Source organism: Rhinolophus ferrumequinum, chromosome 26 (genome assembly GCF_004115265.2).
Source record: "Rhinolophus ferrumequinum isolate MPI-CBG mRhiFer1 chromosome 26, mRhiFer1_v1.p, whole genome shotgun sequence".
Lineage (NCBI taxonomy): Eukaryota > Metazoa > Chordata > Mammalia > Chiroptera > Rhinolophidae > Rhinolophus > Rhinolophus ferrumequinum.
Genome location: NC_046309.1, coordinates 11,116,347 through 11,139,375, shown reverse-complemented (window position 1 = coordinate 11,139,375; position 23,029 = coordinate 11,116,347). Strand labels below are relative to the sequence as shown.

The window sequence follows — 23,029 nt, the reverse complement described above, 5'->3', positions numbered from 1 at the left end:
TCAAAGAAAGGGCAAACTTGTGAGTTGTTTGGGGAAACATGATGAATTGAAAAGCTGCCCTCTTCTGACTGAAAAACTCCCCTCCCCGCAATGACACACCGTAGAGGATTTTAAACTAAAAGTCTTAAGACAGTTTAGACCAATTCTCTTTCTTCTGAAAGAAAACAGGCAAATGAAACAGAGGAAAGATATAGTCTTAGCAAAAATAAATAAGTAAATAAATAAGCAAGGGACAAAGGGAAAAAAGAGAAGGAAGGATGGAAAAAAATGAAGGAAGGAAATAATTATCTTTCATGATTTCCTTCTGACTTGGCTATAATAGTGAACTTCATATAACCATGGCTGGGAGAGAAAATCTTAGCAGACTCAGGAGGTGGAAGAAAACTTATAAAAATATCTTATGATCAGACTGCCTTTAAACTGGAAATTCCACTTGGAAATCCAGTGAAAAAAGTTAGATTTCTAAACAAGAATTTCTACTGAAATAGAAAGAAGCAATCGAATCCCAGAGTGTGAATAAGATCAGTGAGTGAGAGAAAGTGGTTTAGTGAACAAGTGTTATAGGGTAATGAGGTATTATGCTTTCCTTTGAAAACAGGCTATCTGCATTGATTTTTCTAAAAATATATAGTGTTGAATAATTTTCATAAGTAGTACTGAATATCTGTGTTATTTTTAAAGTTTTATATGCGTTCTTTTTAAAAAAGAACAGCATGTTATTATTGCCATGTCACATAGGCCTTACAAATGATCTAAGGCTGCTTCTTGAACACCTCTGCCCAGAAAAATCAATAACGTCACAGCATTTGTCACGTGTATCATGAGCACAAAACAAAACCAAAAAACAATTTATATTTGTTTTTATGTGTGAAGAAAGCCCAAGTGAATTCTTAACAATATAGTTACTGAGCAAATACAAATATGAATTCAGGGCAAGAGGAGCTTGAAACTAAATACCTAAAAACAATTCCATGTCTGGTCAGATTATTCAGTATTGAAGTCCCAGGCATGAGAATGGAAGCTCTTTGCCTGCAGATATTAAGAACTTTTAGCTTCTTAACAAACTATCTACACATGACCCAAAACAACCTGGACTACAGTGTTGTCTCAGAGATAGCTTTTCACTTAGTAGTTCAGAGATTTCTCCCAAACGAATGGTTCAAGGCTTAACTCTAATGTTTCTAGAAAGAATATGGTTTAACCATATATGATTGCTGACATCTTACCTTTTTTAGCATATAAACTAAGCAATTGTCTACTCAACCTAATGGAAAGTAGAGGCACCAGAAATAATCTAGGAGTTCCACTAGCTGCAAAACCTAAACAAAACAAGAGATACAACTAAATGGGCCCTCTGGATAAAGATCTAGGAAGCGTGCTGGGGAAGTCCAGAGTGACTCTGGGAAAGGAGGAAGCAGAGGAGAGAGGATCTGTCACCCCAGCTTCAGACTGAGAAGCAGACACCAAAAACTGAAACGTTTTAAGAGCCCTGTCTAGTGCTGTTCCTCAACATATGCCATCTCAGAAAGAGAGGTGAAGTCAAGTTTTGGCAGTGAGTTATGGCACCTGTGTCATTGATTTATTCTAGGCACTTCTGTAGATTGTCATATTGACTCAATAAATACATGGAAAAGCATGCCCTTGCTTCACAGACACTAGAGGAAGCCAGCCATTCAGTACAAACAGGTAACCATGCATCACAGGCCACAAACAGGAGGCGCACCTGGGAGCATCCCTCACTGTGACAGAAGAATAACTCAAGGGTGAGCCCTGAAATGGCCTTACCTTGAGTCAGATTAGGCATCTGGGCATGATATATAGAAGATACTAAAAAAGATGTCCCAAATCCCCATCTTTCTCCATCTCCTTCTCCAACCCTTAAGTCAGATGAAGGGACACTAAAAGATGAATATCTAGTCATTACCACCTTATCTTAAATCAGTTTAACGAAACACCTAAGAAAGAAAAGGGCCAAGGTGGGATACAAGCATTAGGTGTTTAAGCTTCGAGTCGAGTCAGGTTAAATCTAGACAATAGGATGCCACCCAGAATTGCAAATTGAACGGAAGCACCAGAGTACACAGGACGCCAAAATGGGAGCATCAGGAAAAGGACAATTTACCAACAGGCAGACAGGGATGCAACATGGAGAGAGGTGAGCCAAAAATCCAGCTCTGCTATTGAGAAACCAACACTCTCCCAGTGACCTGAGTAAAGAGGAGGCCACCGGTCTGCCTTCTTAAAACCAAACAAAAAAGAGCATATTTATCTGGATGCATTTGATGGCCCTAGAATCACTCAATGACTTTCTGCTGGTCCCCGTAAATATACACTCCAGTGGTGGTCAGTGAAGAAGCATCATCAATCTAGCATACAATCCAGGAATGGTTTCTAAAAGAAGGGTGTGGTCACTGTATAAAAAACATGAAGGAAAATGTGAGAGAGGCCAAGGAACGGCTGGGTCCTGGACTTGGTTCCTTTCTCAACACAGTGAGGTCCCCACCATGCACATGCTTTACGTTCTCCTCTCCACGGTCTTCGGGTTCAGAAAGGTAGGCAGGGGGCAGACTCACTCATTGAGTAAAGGCATGGACGTTCTCCTCTTGCTCTTCTGTACCATGTTGGCCTGATTCCTCAAGGATATCCGAATCATGGCCGGGGCCAATCTACAGGGCTCCCCATCCACTTGCATGGGGATGGATTTGTAAGTCAGCAGCATGACCTCCCGGCACTGGTGCAGCCTTTCTCCGTGACCCCCCACTTGCAGGGCGGCCTGCAGAAATAAGAGTCAATAGGAAGCAAGGGGTTAGTTCTTAAGAGTGAACTCAGGAAAGCTAGAAATCCCAAGTCCACTATATAGAAGCAAAAGTCCTTTGATAAACATATTGAAAGTTGTTAGCCGAGTAAAATAAGAAACCTTGGGTAAGTCATTAATACACATGAAGTAAAGTTTCTAAACTTCTGAGAAGCTTGACCATAAATTCAAATGGATAGCCACTTTTATATATTTTCAGTCTTAATTTAATCATGTTAGTTTAATACAGAAGTTGTTCTTTGTGTTATCTACTCCCATTTGAAAAAAACAAAAACAATGCAAGTCAAATAAAAAGAACATAAGAGATAAAGCACATACTGTGTTTCCCCGAAAATAAGACCTAGCCGGACAATCAGCTCTAATATGTCTTTTGGAGCAAAAATTAATATAAGACCCGGCATTATATTATTATATTATATTGTATTATATTATATTATATTATATTAGACCCGGTCTTATATTGTAGTAAAATAAGACTGGGTCTTATATTAATTATTGCTCCAAAAGACACATTAGAGCTGATTGTCCGGCTAGGTCTTATTTTCAGGGAAACACGGTAGTTTAAATAGCTTCTATACTATATTTAAATATAAACATATAAAATACAAAATATATTATCTAAATATAAACATAATACATAGTTATATATTATAACATACATGTAACTTCATATGTTAAATATATTAATATTTAAATATGCAGCCCACACTTGGTTAATTTCCAAACTTGGCCAGGCTCTTCCTTTTTACCTAAAACCCACTCAAGCTGCTTCTAATTTATATAAAATCAATTAAATGCAAAATAATATTAATGATGTGATCAAAAAATTCTGAAAAGTAAAGCAGCTCTGAGGACCAAAATGAAACATAATAAGAACTCAGTTCACCATGGTAGCCATAAAATGGAAATTCAATCCAATATTAAAAGTCTGTTGCTAAGAGCAAATTTGTATAACTTCCTTGCCTTATTAAAAAAAAGCATATATATATGTTTATATATATATATATGTGTGTGTGTGTGTGTGTGTGTGTTTATATATATGTATGTTATCATTTACTCTTTAAGGATAAATGAAAATCATACAATGCATGTTTGCTTATACCTTACATAGAGTACACAAATTATACAGCTTGATGAATATTTTTACACACACATGCAAATCTCTATCCAGATCAATCTTTAGACAATTTGTAGCAAGCAAGAGATTTCCATGTGCTCTTTCCCAATCTACTTATACTTCCTCCACCAACCAGTTGGGAACCACTATTCTGACTTCTGTCACCCTAGATTTGCTTGAACTTGAACTTCATATAAAATGAATTATACAATATATGCTCTTTTGTGTCTGACATCTTTTGTTCATCAGTATTTTTGAGTAATACATAGCAGAATGGATTTATCTATTCTGCTGGTAAACTTCTGGCTGTTTCCAGTTTGGGCTGTTACCGATGTAAACTTTCTTGTATACACCTCTTGGTGAATACATATGCTCTTGAGTACATACAATGAGTAGCATTGCTGTGCCATAAGTTTAGATGTACTAAACTGAAGATACTGTTAAATAGTTTTTCAATAATGTTATAGTGTAATGCATTTTGAGCATCAATTAATTTATAATGAAATAAACTTAAAAGAAGGAGTCAAATACTAACTCTAGCCCAAAAAGCAAATACTAACTCCAGCCCAAAATCTAAAAAGATTACTTAGGAAAAAAGAAAACCATACATACTATCAGCTTGTTTCATATGTCTCATCTGTATGAATGGGGGAAAAAAAACCTTGTTAACTGAGATTTGTGAAGTCAACTTCCACCTACTTGGTTGACAGAAATTTGTATTTATATGATATTTTGAATTATTTCTATATTTGCATTAATTTGAACAATAGAAACCTGATTATCTATTAAATACAAAGAGAAAAAGACCACAAAGGGACAGAGTGGGGGAAAGAAAATAGAACAAAAAACTGAAAAGTAAAGAACTTATCATTATTGAATACCTTCAATGTTAAAAGCATTTAATATGCTTTACATACAATTTTATTCAGTGAGTGGGAGAACGAGAAAACAGAGGAGAATGCACTGAGAATTTTCTAAAATTCTTTTTGGCCTATTAGCTCATCCTCTAGTATTCAGCTTAAGATGGGTTTTTTTTTTTTTTTTTCTGGCTGTACTTAAATGATCCATTAAGTTAACCTATGGATTTGAGCCACTATCTCATATCCGGAACCTTTCCAATATACTTGCCTTGCCTTTAAGTCTCCGCCCAATATTAATCTCACCAAACTGTATCTCTTCATCCACTAAAGAAAATCCCATTTAGTTCTTTTCCTCCCCAGGCTTGACTAGGCCTGATGACAAATAAAAATGCAGAAGTTCCTAAGTAAGAACTTAGTCCTCTGAGTTTCACAGGACTGAAAATTGCTGAACTGCTTTCCAAGTCCTTGGTATGGAAAGGCATACGCAGTGCTGTAGACCACACGTCAGCCATATTCTCAGCCTCACCATAGAAGAGCAAATACACAAACATGTAGCGGTAAATACAGTGTCAAGGGCAGGCCCCCAGGCATTTCAGAGTCAATCCAAGACCACTGCACAGGCACAGGAGAAATTACCAGAGCTAACTTTTCAGGATAGACAGTTCTATTTTAGTGATTAATAGCATAGTCACTTCGAATGATTTTTGGAACAAGTTAGAGTAAAGGGAATTTTTTAAATACCTAACACAAATAGTTATTTTCCATCACTCACATTGGTCTAAACTTAACATCCTATTAAGGCTCATGCCCTAATAGCTCCATGATTTGCTAGAATAAATCATTTACTGAGAATATTAGATTGTTTTATGAATTACAGACATTCAATGACCTGTTCAACCTAGCATGTCTTCCTCTCGTAAAACCTTCAAATACTGGCTTTCTGGTAGCACATGACCTGAGAGTATAACAAAAATAGTCCCTGAATTCAGTGCATCCTTTGCATTTATTACTCTCAGGCCATAATAAGTTCCCTTCACTCTGCAGGAATGGCTTGAGATTTTCTGTCTTTCCACACTGTACTCTGCCCTAGGATGCTTTTCTCCATCTCTCTTCAAGCCTTACCCTCCTTCTTACTACTCTAGTCCTTATTCTACTTGCTATCAGATGAAAAGGATGGACAGCCCTGGGCTGAGGGAGAAGAGAAGCAATGGCAAGTCCTCCCCTCCTTCCTTTCTCACCACTGTGCCAGCCCCTGACTCTGTCTCATCCCTGTAACGAAAGACTCAAGGCAGAAATCAGTGACCTGGAGAATAAACAATGGAGATAATCAACAACACTAAAATCTGTTTTTGCTTTTTCTAAATGACTAACAAGGTAGTCTTATACGACTAAGCACAAAAATAGAAAACCTAAAATTATTTTTATTTAATAAACAAAAAAGGATAGCTAAATAATAGCTAATAAGAAATAATAATAATAAAGGAAATTCTTGAAAATCATACAAGAATGTTATTAAGACCTGCATGTTCATAATTTAAAAAGCCTACATAAGAGAAACTTCTAGAAAAAAACACAACTTGCAAAATTTGGTGTAATAAATACAGAAATTAGATAGATTAAACCAATTTTAAAAATTGAAGGAGCTATCAAAAATATATCTCATCTCACCCTCCCCCATTACCAAATGTGCCAAGCAGACCAGATGATGTACAAGTAATTCTACCCAACTTTAAAAAAAAGACTTTAAAAAAAAGTAGCTTTAGATAACACGATGCTATGGCTTCTGAGATAACAAAACCAAGTAAGAACAGTATAAGGAAACAAAATTGTACCCTAAATTATATTTATAATCATAAATACCAAAATCACACACACAAAAAATTGCTCCTGCTGATCTATTACATAAACACTAAATTGTGATCTATTGTGGGTTGTTTTTATTTTTTGCGAGAATTAAAGATAATTCAACATTAGAAAATGAATCATTATAATTTTGCTACATTATGGTTTAAATAAGAAAAACCCTGTTCTCACTTCAAAAGATGTAGAAAAAGATAATAAAGTTCAGTGCTTTTTAGGATAAAAACTTGTTAGACAACTAGAAACAGAAAATAACTTTTTTTTTAACTGATAAAGGTCATCCACCAAACACAGAGAGAAAATCTTATTCAGAGTAAAACTTTAGAAGCATTACTTTCAAGGGAAGGAGTTATTCACTGGCAATGAATATTTTCGACATAATATTGGAGGTCTTGAACAACATAAGTCAAGGAAATAAAATTGTATGGATTTTACTTATAATAATATGATTTCTTGTTAGTTTCAAAATATAGAAATAAAGCAATTAGACAGACGGAAATACATCAAAACATAAATAGTCATGGGTCATGTGATCATGACTAATATTTTTACTTTTAGTTCTTACACTTATGTGTATTATCAAACTAAGCAAACATTTAATGTTACTTTTTTCTTAAAACAATAAAAGATTGTATTATCTGGCATCTATACAACTTCAACCCTGGGAATTTCTCCATGTAATTTTTCTCGCTGTGTAACCTTTTGCTTTTCTAACTCATAAATATAAAAGAACCTACATATTTTAATTTCAATTAACAAAAAGAAAACTGGTTATGCTCTCTTTAAAGTTTAGGAGACTGAAATCTTTGGATTTCATGCTGCATAGCAAATTAAGTTCCCAGTTCCTCAATCTGAATAACGCTTTGAACTGTCTTGAAAAGTTTTTAGATTATTTTGAAACAGACTCAGAATGAAAGAACCTTCACAACTATAATGGTAGAGAACTGTGGCAGAAATAAATACAAATTACAATGTGTGATTATGACCTGTGTGGAATCCAAAAGGTAATCACATTACCAAGCACTCAATGAAGAATCATCTTAATTAGTAGGAACGTATCTCAACCAGTAAAATGAATTGAAGACTTCTGCTGTGAAATTTGCAATTACAGGATAGAGTCTAAAAGATACAATCTTTTTTCCCATTCCAGTAATTCTATTTCAAATCTTTCTTAAAGTACTACTCTGAATATTTTAAATATACAAACATACACACACGTATCCCCAAATAACTACATTCTTCTGTTTATATAATCATTTTACATAGATGAATGAGTTTTTAAACAATTTACTTCTTAGAAACATAATCAATAGAATAGTTTTAAGAAATGTGAAATTGAATGACTGAAAATTATTTCATCTTAAATGAAAAAAATACAATGGTGCACTGCTATATAAGTAATAATGGAATACTTGTGTGAAAATATAGGAATATATGCCAATATTACTCTGCTTTTCCTAGGTAGATTTTTTTATTATCTTGGAAGCAATCTAGAGTCACTAGTATCTGAGATTCAATCATACATTTTATACTAGCTAGTCACATATATTACTTTATTCAAATCATGTAAAGAGAAAAATTATTTGACATAATTTTAGGATTCCATTTCCTCTTCACCAATTCCCACCTACTATTATTTTTCTCCCCTTCTTACTAATGATAGTAAGTAAGGAAAGAGAATTTGATAGGCCCCCAAAATACTCTCCCCCATCTTAGAGGGATCTCCTGAGCTCTAAACATTTATTTCAAATTGTCCCTTTCTGTATTTTCTTAGATGTCTCACAGGGGGTTCAAATTTGACTTATATAAAACAGTTCATTTTGGGGGCGATATTTTCTTTCTTTTATATTTTCTACCTCATTTAATATATGTACCCTTTACCTAATGACCTTGCTAGCCCCCCGGGATTCATTTATATTCCTTGTTCATCCTTCACAATGAGTCACTCTAAGTAACTCTTGAATTCACCAATCCCTTCCATTTTCATTCCCACTTTCTTGTTTCAGACTTCGAGCTCTCTTTGTTCCTTCACCTGGACTTTGATGCCAATGTCCTTGGCATCAAAGATTTGTCTACTTGGCCCCAGCGGTAGAGATTCTGGTCACCCTTCACACCGATATCCAGGTAATCTTTCTAAACCACAAATCTGATCGTGTTTCCCACCATCTCCTTCAATCCACCCATGAACAGTTAAAAAGACAAAAAGCACTGTTTCTGCTCTGTCCCTATAGACATGTCTTTATTCACTGTATGCAGAGTCACTCGATGCCACTATCACGGTTGTAGTTCTGGCACGCCGTGCTTCCTGAGGCTGATCCCTCCGTGGAGGGGCCACTTGGCAATCCCACTCAGAGACGCCTGCCTCCTCTGTGAGACCTTCGCTAATGTCCCGTTTTCTAAAGACTGCTCTGCTCTCACTTCTCCTTTCTAGCTTCACACGTGCCGTTCTCTTAGAAAGTCTTACATCAGACAGTGATTGTTTATTTCTTCGCCTCTCCCCACAACATCAAACTGTGGGCACCCAGAGAACAGGGTTCACCTTTCTGGTCATTCCGTAACTGTTTTACCTGGCAGGGTGTCATTTGGGGACTCAGTGGAGTATTTTTGGATTCAATAACTACTCAATAAATATTCAAAAAGGAAGCAGTGACACATTTTAAATACCAAATAATACCTTGAATTTACAAAATTCCTACTAGAGACCCTCAATATTGCCCGTATCTCTCAGACTTTGCATGGTTTTTAATCATCCAGCCTCAGAAGATATATGGCATCAAGTGTACTGTATCCAATTCATCACATAGTCATAAGCCCACCCAGATTCAAGGGGAAGGTACATAGACCCAAACTCCTGATGGGAGAAGTGCCCAAAAATTCAAGGCCATTTAAAAACCACAGTCACCAACAGAGGATGCTAGGGAATTAACTTATTATTTTGAAAATTTATAAAGAAAGAAACAGAATCACTTATTCTGCTTTTCTGACACAAAGTGTATAAAGAAGTAACCAACTCATAGGTGAAGAGAAATTACTCTTTATAGAAATATTCCAGTTAATAAATGAAGAAGGATAAAATTAGAATATCACCACTTTTCAGTCCCTAATGAATCCTGGATCCAGACACTGATCATTAAAGACTATTAAAAAAAAAAAAAGAGTGAGAGAACCAGACATTATCTATAAAATTTTGGAAGCAGAAAACACCACCTACAAAATAGATCTGGGGGGAAAAAGTGTGTCTGAGTCATCGAGATCCAACTATCAACTTAGAGGAAACAGGAAAAAGAAGAATATGTTAATTGGTACCTCAGGGACGTCATCAGCACAATTCAGACTCAGGGAAATTTTACAAGACAAATAGCCTGGTTTCTTCAACAAATAAATGAAAAAATAAATAAATAAGAGAGAGAGAGAGAGAGATGGGTGGGAACCTACAGAGACTTAAAGGGTCATGTCAACCAATCACAACAAATGGATTTTATTTGGATCCTGATTCAAACAAATAGAGCACAAGAAACAAATGACATTTGGGGGATATCTGGAAATTTGGTCACTGAGCCAATATTTAGTGATATTCAGATGTTAGTGTTTTAACTTTTTTAGATAAGATGATGTTGTGATTGTGTTCGTAAAAGAAAGTCTTTTTTATAAAAACACATTCAGAAATAATTATAGATAAAATGATGCAATGTCTGAGACTCAAAATAATACAGGGAGGAGGTGATAGGTGGGGACAGAAATAAGTTGTCCATAAGGCAATAATTACGGAAGCTCAGTGATGGTCCATGAGGCTTCAATACAATAGTTTATCTGTTTTTATACTGAACTTCTCCCATCACAAATATTTTAAAAACACACTTCGCTAATTCCCCAGTGACCTAGGAATAAAGTCAAAACTCCTAGGTAAATTCAATAATACACTCTGTGATCTGGCCCCTGCCTGCCTTTCCAGAATCATCTATGGCTCTCACTTTTCACCTCCATTTAAGCTCCATGAAACTAGTAATAGTTCCCAAGGTGGACCATGATCTCTCATACTTCCGAGTGTATACGAATTTCCCTTTTTCCAGAAGGTCAAGTCCCATTCTTCTTTTCCTGGAAAAATTCATTTATTCTGTCACATTTACTCATGGCCCACTACAGGTATCAGGCTCTCTGCTCTGTAGCAGAGATACACTGGAGTCGTGGACCTACCATTTGCCACTGCCAGTGGGCCTCGCCCTCCCTGGCCCTCCTTTATGCCCTGGGAAGCTGTCCCATATAGTCTGTATCAGTGGTTCCCTTGTCCTTTAGCTGCTGGTGAGACTTTTCCAGAGAGAAGCACCAGAAGAAGGTCTAGAGAACAAGAGTGAGACCACTGTACGTATGCACAGCTCCCTAGCTCCCTCCCTGCCAGGTTGGCACAGGCTGGCTGCTTCTGCTTCACAAATGCTATTCCTATCAGGTGGGGTCCTTGCCAAATAGTTCTCTTTCTGGTACAGCTGAGTGCTTCCCTGCCTTCGCACCATCAATTCATCCATTGTTGCATCTCATAAACCCAGTGCACTGTATTTTATAAAGAGTCCCTCCATTAAACTCTCCTCTAATTACCCAGCTTTGGTCTGCCTTCTCTTTCCTGTTCAGATGCTAATTATACAATTGTAGGCAAAAACAACCCAAACCAAAAAAGACTATAAGAAGAACCTGCCACAGATACGGACTTAAAAATTACAGAAGATGAAGAGTAAAGAACGTTTTAAAAAGAGACAGCATGTGCGATGGCCCTGTGGTATGAAAGAAGCAAGGAATGTTTGAAGCTCTACTTGACTTCAGAGGCTATTTGAGAAAGAAAGCAAAGAGGAGAGTGGGAAAGGCTGGAGGATCAAAGAGAAACGCAACCGTGCAGGCCAAGATTGAATAAAGATGTTAAGTAAAGATTCCAATTTTGATCCTAAGAACAATGGGGAAAGTATCTAACATTCTCTTTGACTGCCAAGCCTAGGTAGGCAATCATCTTCTCTTCAATATTTATTTCCTGACAGCCTTTTACCATGCAGCTGGGACTAGGAAACTCTAGCACGGGGGAAACATTCAGTGAATGTTTACTGGATCAGTGAATAAATGAATGGGTAAAACACACGTGGCCAGGTTTGGAGCTGTTTTGGTCACCTCCAAGAATTCTTCCTGGTACATATCCTTCTTGAACTTAATCCTATCTGCTCTTGGCTGAGTCTTCTCCTGTAATTAGTATACAGACCTTTGGAAAGAAAGAGCTGTATGTGAGCTACAACTCTGAAAATGACATCAATCCCAGCCCAATCTTTCAAAGTTAACAACCATGTCATTCTAGAGATGGCAGATGGAAGCAGCAAAATCACCGCCTCAGGTGATGGATAGTCTCACCATAGTCACAACGTGGTATTCTGTTAAATCTCATTAATTAGAAGTGATTTAGGAAAAGTCATTTGAAATCCATGAGATAAGTGAAAAAGAGAGATGTGTTGGTTTGTTTAGAACAAGAAATACAACCTCCTTGCTTTTAAGCATAAGGTATAGCACAAACCAAGTGCTAACCAAAGGTTGCAAGTAGAGACTTTATTTTAATTTGCTTTATAAACTGATAGTGTGGTCTCATTTACACCAGATAAAATGATAATCATAATTGTAACTGGTTTCTTCATTCAATAATAAGTTGAAATACATAGCAAAACTTGCTTGGAATTACTCTTACACTATATAAATTAATATTTTTAACACAAGCAAACAAAATTAAAATGCAGGGTGATCTCAGTATTGTGACAAATGAATATTCATTAATGTCACAATAATGATGTGTTTCTGTATCCAAGAATTTTGTGATAATGAAGATGCCCATCTTATGCTTAAGCAGACAACATAAAGATGAAGGCAAATGACTACTTTCCTTTTCATCTAAACACTCAAGTCCTCACCGAATCAAAAAAATATCAAATGGCAGGTTCCTGCATCATGCTGGGATGTGTCTGTGGCATAACGCTTTTTAATTAGCACGAAAACTATGCATTTCATTCTGTTAGAAAATTAATCTGGAAAACTAACAAATAATATTTAGTTTTGAAGTTCAAACAAGTGTGCATCAATTTTCTTAGTGATATAAAGAATTCTTGTTTGTTCTTATTTTCCCCAAGCAACTCTATAATACAGTTTATAAATTGATAAGGCAGAAAGAAAATTGTACCAAAGTCCTGTGAGATGAAAAAAGCTCTGTGACGAAAACATATTTTATTTCCATAAAACAGTTGCCTTGCTCACCAAAGAGGCCATGGTGAATCCAATGACTTCAATATAACCGTCGTCATGACGCTGAGGTTCAAAATCATGGTGATCTCCGGGGTTCCCCCAGGGCATTGTGCCCGCACAATATCTGCAAGATAAGATGAAAAACAGATTCTGTTCCATTGCTTTCATGATTATCATTCGAGATTAACTTAAACCCAATGTTTATTTCATGTGAGAACAGTTTTCTATTCTTGGTGCGCACCTTCCAGGAGAAAAGAAGATGGACTCATTATCACCTCCAAAATAATATCAATCTGTGAAAATGAGCCATAATTTTACAACACAAGCATTCCATGGTAACCAATTTTCTACTAACCCATTCTTTATCAACATGTATCACTCTATGATTCATATAAGTCTGCTTTCTATGATACGCCATGAGTGACGAATGGGTGGTTCCAGAATTTGGCCTTGGAGAAAGACATATGCATGCCAACCAGTAGAAAAAGGAAAGGGAACTGAAGTGGGTAAGCATCCAATATTATATACACATAACTAAGATAACATTAGGTTGGTGCAAAAGTAGTTGCGATTTTTGGAATTATTTTGAACCTTTGAAACTGCAATTATTTTTGCACCTACCTAAGGGAAAGGAAATTGAAGAATAAAGAGTGAAGAAGGGATGAAACAAAGATATGAAATTAGAAAAGGAAGGAGAAATAAAGGAAAGTGGAAAAGTTGAGGAATAAGAATCCACAGGAGGTAACGGAGAAAAGCGAGATGAAAAAGAGATGTGTAAAGAAAAGAAGAAGAAAATTAAAGAAAGTTAATACTGTTTCCTGAGAATCTCGGTCTGTCACTTAAACAACTAAGATGAAAATACTCCTGGAATAGGACTCTGGTAACTCTACTGAGCACTGCCAAAAGTAACCAGGAGACTATAATATGGTTTCCTAGCCATAGATCTACCTTTTAATTAAATTCAGTCTAAACAGAACTTATTTGCAGATTTTTGTGTCTGAGTTGTCTGGTTGGCAAATAACAAAGGGTCATAGATCCATCCCTTCCAAAATCTTGGCTTGGGAGCCTAGAATCTAATTTTACGCCACTGAGATAATGTGCTTATTTTGAGACTAGTTAATCATAAGTACCCCTTTCTCCTGAGGTATATAACAGCACTAAAGAGAGTAGACATCCTGGTTAGAAAATGCTACTCTAATTGATCCTGTTTTTTCAAAGCAATCATCTGACAATGATTTTGAATGAATTCCACAGTAAAATGAGGGTGGATGGCTTCCTACCAGCTTTTTGGGAAACTGAGAACGAAGATTTATTCAATTGTATCATTCTTGGGGGCTCGGGGGATCAGTAATTTGAGAATTAAATTAAAATGTTCCATTCTAGAAGGATGCCTGAGGTTCTCTCTCTCTCTCTTTTTTTTCTTTTCATGTCCTGGGGTTCTGAAGGATTGATAAAAATACACCATGCAGTTTGCATCGTGGTGCTGCGACTAAAGAGCAGGCGGTGGAGTATGACTTGGTGTCTGACTAGCCCCTTCTCTACCTTGCTTGTTTGAGCCTCAGCAGAATTTGAAATGGTTGATGGTAAGCCTGGAAAGGACACCAGAAAGGCCAAGACAAAGGTGGTTTCCCACTGGCAGAGAGCTGGCTTGCAGTTTCCGGTGGGCTGTATTCATCAACACCGGAAATCGAGAACAACCAGCCATGGATGTGTGGGCATGCCCGCAGCTGTGTACAGCGCAGCCATCCGGGAGTACCTCACCACAGAGGTACCTGGATTAGCAGGAAATGCATCAAAAGACTTAAAGGTAAAGCGTATTACCCCTGCTCATCTGCAGCTTGCTATTGGTGGAGATAAAGAATTAGACTCTCTCATCAAGGCTACAATTGCTAGTGGTGGTGTCACTCCACGCATGTGCAAATCTCTGATTGGGAAGAAAGGACAACAGAAGCGTGTCTAAAGGATGCCGGGATTTCTCACCATCTCAGGACTCTAAATACTCTAACAGCTGTCCAGTGTTGGTGATTCCAGTGGACTGTATCTCTGTGCAAATCACAATTTTGCCTTTTTGTAATTCGATTTGAGTAAGTTGGAAGTGTAATTAGCTTTCCAACCAATCAAGTTTCTGCATTCAAGTCTTAACCATATTTAAGTGTTACTGTGGCTTCAAAGAAGCTATTGATTTTGAAATAGTGTTTACTGTTTTTAGAAAACTGTTTGGATTTTAATTGTGATGCAGAAGTTATAGCAACAAACATTTGGTTTTGTACAGACATTATTCCACTCCAGTGGATAAGTTCAATAAAGGTCATAACCCAAACTAAAAAAAAAAAGAATGGACCAGGCATGCCATATCATGCAAAACAAACAAAAAACCCACCTACCACAGAGACTACTAAACAAACCAAGTAGAGCACAAAATTATCAGACCTGCAAACCCTTAATAAGCCATTAAGATAACCAATTTTCATTGTTTGTACCTGGAAATTTTCTCTAATGAAAACAGATAACCTCAAGTCAGACAGAGTTCACATCAAACCAAGGAACCCATATAATCAGAGCTTACCTGGGTATGTTTAAAAATACTATACACTGGAACTTCAGTTCCTGAATCTTTGGGGTGAGATCTGTCCCATCACACTGAAACAATCAAAGCAGAAAAAGCAAGGATTTTGAAGTAGTCACAAGTCTAAAAAAAGTATCAAATATAACTGGGTTGACAAAGCATATATCACGGTCTTGCCCTTGCTCCATCTTTGCTTAAGTGAATCCTGTTACTCTGATTGAAAATTTATTTGGATTATAGCTTTCCCAGACCTAGGAACTGCCATCATTCTTAACCTTGGTTTATTATTAGATATTCTGGCTTGTAGTATCAACATTAAAAGATTTAGAAATGCTTAAAAGAATAAAAAGAATGAAGCTTCAAGTTGACGCAGTAGCAATTTCTGTCACAGTCACCTGGTGCAAAATAGCCATGGGTATAACGATTTCTTCTATTTGTTTTTTGAAATTTTTATTTTGAAAATGTTAAACATAATATTTTGAAAATTCTTTAAAAGGGATATACACTGAAGCTTTTAAAAATGTATCTATTACAAATTAGTATTACCTCCATTAGTGATTTGCTGCTCTTATAAATTCTATCTTATAGACTCTGACTAGTTTCTGAGGTCAACTGCTCTCTTGGAGCCTGGACTTGACCTTGGGTCTCAAGGGCTTCGGGTCAATTTATCCTCAAACCTTTGTGTGTGGCTTACCTCATCAGTGAGTGCTTTCCTCAGGATTGTATCCTCTGACTAATCAAAGAAAAGGCTTTCATTTCCCCTTCTCATTTAACCACCAGTGACAAAAGTCAAAAGAGGAAACCTACAGTCACCGACTACGGATTTCTCAATGTCAAAGGCATAAAGCCTGCTTTTATATTTGCTCTCCTCACACGTTCATCACAGAATTTCCCCCATTGTCTTTTCCTGTGGACAGAGGAGTAAACCATCCCAAGCTCCCTGTGAATTTTTAAAGATTTCTTTAAGAAGAGTTTCAATCTAAGAACAATGATGCTGCAGGCAGTCAACGGTATTCCTTTCTTTTCCCAGCTGATCTTAACACAGCCTAATTTTCATAAGTGTTCTCAAAAATTGTTTCCAGAGTAATCTTATAGTCCTAAATAAAGTATTTCAAAATGTTATTTAGATAAGAATCATATTCTAGACATTGATTGAAGGTCTTTCTATAATACTCTCGGATACTAAGCAAACATGAAGTCTCCCGATTTATTTAAGGATTTGAAATAAATTGATAGATGACTATACCAATGAAGAAAAAGTGTAGACATCTTAAATTACCAACATTGAGTGTTGTAAGTAGCTAAAACTTTTAAAAAATAGAATGTGATACATTAATAGCATGCAAAGCAGCAGCATTGCATTACAGAAAAAAAACACAACTCTTCCTTTTTAAAACAACTCTTTCTTTTTAATTTTCAATTTTTTCTTCCTGGGAAACATGTCAATGATTCTGGGAACTCCTCAAATTATATAAGGATGGGCACTTTACAATGTATTGTCCTTTGCGAAGTTTTCTTACCTATTATTGAATTTAAACTTTACAACTCTTTGGAACAGCAGCTTTCAACTTTTCTCTACTTCACACACAAAGGAAAATATCTGCATGCAATATATGTTCCCGTGTACTAGCTCACATCCTGATAAGTCACCATGACGAGAAACCACAGAAGTAGGGAAAATAATGCTGTACGTAGGTTTTTGTTATTGCCCTCTGTTTTTTTGATGAAGTATTGATACACACATTTTACATTTATGTGAAAGCATTAACTATTACCTCAGAAACACTGACTTCACACGGTAGCAAAAGATAAGATACTCTGTTGTGATACGTATATGTAATTGTTCTAGCTAACCTTCCATCCTTTCTATCTCACACTCAAGAAAACATACAGTGATGTCACTGTACAAACATCCTTGTATCACAGCACAATGGTCAATAATTGTTACTTCAAAGATGTGTCTTGTTATGCTTGTTTTAAATGAAGAAAATAAACTCCTCTGAAAGGTTCAATGATTCCCTGAAAGTCATATACCTCGTAAAGGTAGACTTGGGACTGCATTTCAAATGTCTAGACTTAGTTTCTGATGTTTTTTCTCCTCAGAAGAAAAGATATGATTGCATACACCAATCCACCTGGAATGTTATACATACAGACTGATATTAAATCTTTCCTAGTTATTTGGCTGCCATCTTGGCCTCTCTGCAAGCTTTTTTGATCCCTGCTATGTAGCTATTCATGTATGAGACATTTATCATCAAGAGGACTGTCAGATGTGAAAGGAAAACTCTCTAGTGGTTAGGAAGTATACAGAGTTTAATTTCAATACAGCTGACTTGAACAGTGGATGTCATTCAATATGGCTACTGCCTACCACTCACTGGTTCTCTGGGCAGGTGCTGCTGATATTCCTCCAAATGTGAGAAATAGGAAGGAACGGGAAAGTATTTCTGACTGGGGCGGGGGGCAGCTGAAGAAATGGGAAGCTTGAGGTAATGTTGCTGCTGCTTGAATTTAACAGCCATAATTTTACCAGAATAAAGATCCTCATAGTTCAATAGACTGCTCATGTGTCTTTCATGTATTTAGCTTGAAAAAGGCAGTATTTCAGTTTTCAAGAGTCACTACTAGTAAAAGATCCTTGCTTTTCATTGCCACTCACTGCATGAGAAGCTGACAGTGATGCTGAGGGTTATAGCACCAGTGCAAAAGCCTCTGTCTCCAGTTTTAACTGATTTAGGAGGTTCATGTCTCATATAAGCTTTATTGGTGATCATAAAATTTAGAAATTTGCATCCTCTCATGCTCCTCTGTATTCCTCTATATATCCGTTAGCTTAAGATTATATAGTTTTTTCTATTCTCATGTATATCTTTTATTCTGTCCCCTCTTGTCACAGATTCTATTCTTTATCCATGCCATGATATAGCATTGCTATATTCCCATTCATTCTTCTCCATCTATATTTTTTTCTCTTTCTGTCTTTCTTTTTTCCTTTACTTATACAAGTATGTGCAACAAAGTCATGTCCATTCCTTCTTTAACTCAGTTACTATAAGAAAACATTTTATGTCTTTCTTAATAACCAATAACCAAGCTATTTGAAAGTATATTTCCTAGAGGAAAGATAACTTCCCCTCTCCCTCACCTCTAAGCATTGTGTCCCCCAAATCTTGGACAGAGACCCAAGAAGAAACAGCACACACACAAAAATATCCATTCAGTGATAAAGAACCCTGAACAGGTTAGACAGCGAGTCATCACAAATAATGATATCAAAGCATTTTTCGAAAATGGAGATTCCTCACACAGCCCTGGAATAAAGATATTTGTTTGGTGAGCATCTAATTCTGCCTCAAGACTCAGCTCAGCACCATTTCTTTGATGAAGGTGATCCTGACCCGCACCTTGGTCAGTTTTCATTTCCTCCCTTTGTGCCACCTCCATATTATCCACGTAGCTGAATGACAGCATTTATTATATTGTTCTGCAATAATTTACATGTTCTTTTCCATGACCGAACTGTGAGTTTATGCAGGAATGACACTAGTCGTCTTATTTATCTTCATCACAGCAACCAAGAGAGTGCCTGACATACAGCTAAATGCTCATAAATGTCAATTTAATGAATGACACTAAATGATCTCCAAAATTCATTGATTAATCTCAGTCTATAAACTGGTATTTAGGGTTCATTTTTTGTGACATACATAATTCATGTTCAAAACAAATGAGTCAACACATTCAATACTTACAACAACTTTAACATGTTTGGATAGATCTCTGGAGCTTCTCTGTAGGAAATCAGAAAAAGCTGCCTATACCACGAGGAAATAAAGAAAAAGTTCTTAATCACACGGTAATGCCAAATTCTTGCTTCTCTATTATAGATAGTTCCTAATGATTCTAAATTATGCAAAAATATAAAATCAAGTTCTACTTTTGCTAAATCCAATGTAGAGGAGCGCAGTAGCTGTCAAGTTGAAATCTTTTTGTTTTCAAATTATAACCAATAATAAAGTTTAAGATCACTGCAGGAGAGTAAAAAAGTACATAATTGCAACGGTCAATTTGAAGATTTATTTTGACTACCTTTCCTGACCTTCCTACTTCTCCACTAGGTGCTGATATAATCTTTCACTTGCCCCTGAGAATGGATTGCTTCACTCCTCTTTTATTTCAACCTCGATCCAGTGGTGTAATTTTTTTCCCAGTGGTATAAATTTAAATGACATTTTAAAAAATATCAATACTTTGGAGGCCTTTTTTTTTTTTCCTGTCTGGCCATTCATCCCCAGGATGTTCTCGAGCAGAAGGAAAAAAAAAGAAGCCCCGCCCCCGCCTTAATCTCATTTGAAAAACTTCCCACCCCCTGCTAATTTCTCAGCCAAACACCAATGCACATGTACCCCTGTGAAAACCACATTCTTACCCAAGATTTTCCATACATTTTTCAATCTACTTAACTTCCCCATTCTCTAGGTTGGCTTCAATGTTTGTTTTTCACATCACTCATTGGATATCATCCCCTCAGTACAATATGAACGTCAGGGCTTTTAAGTTCACAGATGATGGATACCAGCTCTTTTTCTGCCAACTAACTTTTAAGACCTATCTCCTTACCTTTAGTCTTAAACCAAGACATTAAACATTAATCATACATAGACTTGCATGTAAACATCCAAGATGTGTATGTAATCATTCTTAATACAGTTAGCAACTTTATTACCCATAGTGAATTAGTAGTAATATGTAAGAATTATAAAATGAAATATACACTTACCCCTGCATAGAACATCTTATTTCGAAAGCGACTGTTGAACTTCTCTGGATTTGCTTCTGTGAAAGGGAAAAGGTAGTTTTGTTATAGAGACCTAATTAAAGGTAGTGACTTAGAGAAGCACCCCGATTTCCTCCCCCTCCACAGATCCCACAGACCCAACAGTTTCATCTTCATCTTTCCCCTAGTTACAGGCAGTTGTCACTGTTGTCCACTGCCACAAAATGTAGCCCCAAACTAGGAGCATCAGCATCAAGGGGGAGACAAGTAAGAATGCTCTGCTCCAGATCTGCGCAACTGAAATGTCTGGGGTGTGAGGTCTAGGAGTCTGTTTAGCAAGCTCTCCAGGTGAGTCCCGTGCACAGTAGAAGGAGAAATACTCTGGACTCTATTTAAAATAGAGGACTGGCAGGGATCCAGGGTAGAGCTGATAGAGGAAGAGGAGGGAGGTGGAAGGGTGATGGTTTGCTTTGATTTCCATAGGTCATGGCTTCCATTACTATGTATGCAGCTTCCAAATACAGGTAAATATAGGGAATTTGAGTAACAAGTGAATTGAGAATTTTCTTTCAAATTTTGCAAAAACTCCTACCTACCATCTACACTCATTTGCGACAAACCTTGAAGAATCAGTTGATTTAGTGGAGATATATAAATATCTATGCACTCACCAGCTGTATGGACTCAGGGCATATGACAGCAAAGGCTCTGGCTGAAAGCAATGGTTTAATTTTGAGTTTGCTCCTACATGTTGTACAGGTTGAGGACCACAAAAAGATTAAATAAGAATCTACATCACAGATTTTTCATATGAATTCAAGGGATTTATAAAATCTCTAAATGAAATATTATTATTTCCTTACATGCTTTCTAATACAATTCCAAGACATTCCAAAGGAACCCACTGACAAGGTTTTTGCCTTCTGCCATTTTATTCAATATGCTCACTAATCCCTTCTTAGGGCTACGTCTTTTTCTAAGTCATTTCTTATTAGACAGCTGGCTGACTAGCTGAAACTCTCTGTAAGTCCTAACTCTATATTTGAATGGCAAATCCCAAACGTTGTTGTCTAGATGAAGAAAAGTAGCAAAGGGTTCACTCACTAAGACTGGGTGGAATAAAAGCTGCAAGATCTCAGGAAATAATTCTGGACAATTATTAATTATTTTCATGATTATTAGAACATAATATTAGCATTAGACATAGAAACTCGCTTAAGGTGTGCAAACTTCAAAAAAAGGTACTATTTTTATAGATTGGTTTTTGACAATTCTCGTCATCTATTTACAATTCTTATATTTCAAACCTCTCAGTAACCATTTACTCTCTTCTACCAAATTAAGTACTGTCACTTTAGCAACAAAATAAAACACAAGGTAAAACATTCATTTATAGGATATAGTAAACAAAAAGAAGATAAAAATGGTATTAAGTGTTCTACCTCCTTGATCCCCATTCTTGGCTCCAGAGTGGACTATGTTATGGTCTGGGCCTTCTTCAGGATAAATTGGGCTGTTGAATGACGTGTTTTTACCTTTTTTTTTTTTTTTTTTTGACTCAGATTTGGCTTGGTTCCCTTTTCAATTGTATTAACTCTTTCTTGCTTTATGGAACCAGAGACAAAATGACAATCTTTGTTGTTATGCAATTTATCATAGATACATAGGCCCTAATTTTTTAAAAAAAAACACAGATCCAACTATTGAGCAAGTTATAATGAGAAATGGAAAGAGACAGCCATAGTTCTAGTTCAGAATTTCTTCAGGGCACCAATGTCCACAGTTATTAAATGAATCATACACCAACTATCAACCTGCACTTTTTTTTTTTAACAATGTACTGTTTGGAAAATATCCACATCTTCTTGAGATTTTCCTATGAACCTTGAAGAACTGAAAAGCTTTTTTTTTCCTTTGAAGAAATAGTTTTTTTGCTCATAGAAAATATTCTGTAAGACCCAAAAAGACCAGCATTAAGAAATAAACTGAGCTTTCACTGATGTCAATCACACAGTTGATGAAAAGTCACCTCAGATGTAATTTAACTGGATAAAAGTCGATCAAGTAAACCTAAAAACCAGAGATCTATCAAGATGCTAGCATTCAGAGAGGTGTCAGAAAGACATAAAATAAAGAGGTCGGGGAATCCCACATTTCCTTCGGCCTCAAGGGTAGGAAAGGCATGAAGTAAAGTCTATCATTCTCTCTGCTCCAAAGTATACATATATCGACTCCCAGGTTGAGCCTGCCTTGGTGACCAGACTCTTTTGCTGTTTTCACATCTACCCTCTTTGAAGCACAAATCAGACTTCGAAACAAGGTTGGTTGCAGCCAAGGGAGATGTCTGCTACTGTAAAGGCTGTGCTGTGGAAGCCAGGCCTCAAGAAAGCAAGCAAGAGCTACAAATAACAGCCTTCAGTCATTCCTCATTGGCCATTAGAAGGAAGAGGTTGAGTGGCTGAATATGTCTGTGTACGTATAAGAGTTAATATGATTCTAGTGATGTGGACCAAGGGATGTGGACCCCAATTATATCAAGAGAAGGGGACATAACAAATTGGGAAAGGGCCAGAAGAAAGTTTAAGGGCTCTTGTTCCTTAAAGAAGTTGTGTCTGTTAACTGGTAGGAAGAAAACCATGAAAGGTCATTCTCAAGAAATGTCAGTAATACTCAAAGCATCCCAAGACCCGAAGAGTGGAAGTATCTATGGCTTCTTGCTGCAGTTCCTAGGCTCGAGGCTGCCTGCCCATCTTCCTCTTTCACAACAAGAGGG

The 23,029-nt window shown here is 36.7% G+C and overlaps 2 protein-coding genes across 3 annotated transcripts in view; one reads left to right on the top strand and one right to left on the bottom strand.

Moving 5' to 3' along the window:
• The window catches only part of DGKI (diacylglycerol kinase iota), a 382,485-nt gene that overhangs the window by 140,061 nt on the left and 219,395 nt on the right, over positions 1–23,029 (bottom strand). For both annotated transcript variants that reach the window (XM_033099050.1, XM_033099049.1), the window contains exons 16-20: positions 20,260–20,315; positions 19,232–19,294; positions 15,477–15,550; positions 12,923–13,034; positions 2,574–2,773 (exon numbers count right to left, since the gene is read on the bottom strand). In XM_033099050.1, coding sequence (XP_032954941.1) covers positions 2,574–2,773; positions 12,923–13,034; positions 15,477–15,550; positions 19,232–19,294; positions 20,260–20,315 — 505 coding nt within the window. The remainder of the gene's footprint in view (positions 1–2,573; positions 2,774–12,922; positions 13,035–15,476; positions 15,551–19,231; positions 19,295–20,259; positions 20,316–23,029) is intronic.
• Positions 14,484–14,870, top strand: LOC117018192 (histone H2A.Z-like). The gene has a single exon (XM_033099051.1). It carries the CDS (start codon positions 14,484–14,486, stop codon positions 14,868–14,870), a length of 387 nt encoding a protein of 128 aa, XP_032954942.1.

Coding starts and splice junctions, on each gene's coding strand:
- LOC117018192 (XM_033099051.1), top strand. CDS start 14,484: ATGGTTGATGGTAAGCCTGGAAAGGACACCAGAAAGGCCAAGACAAAG.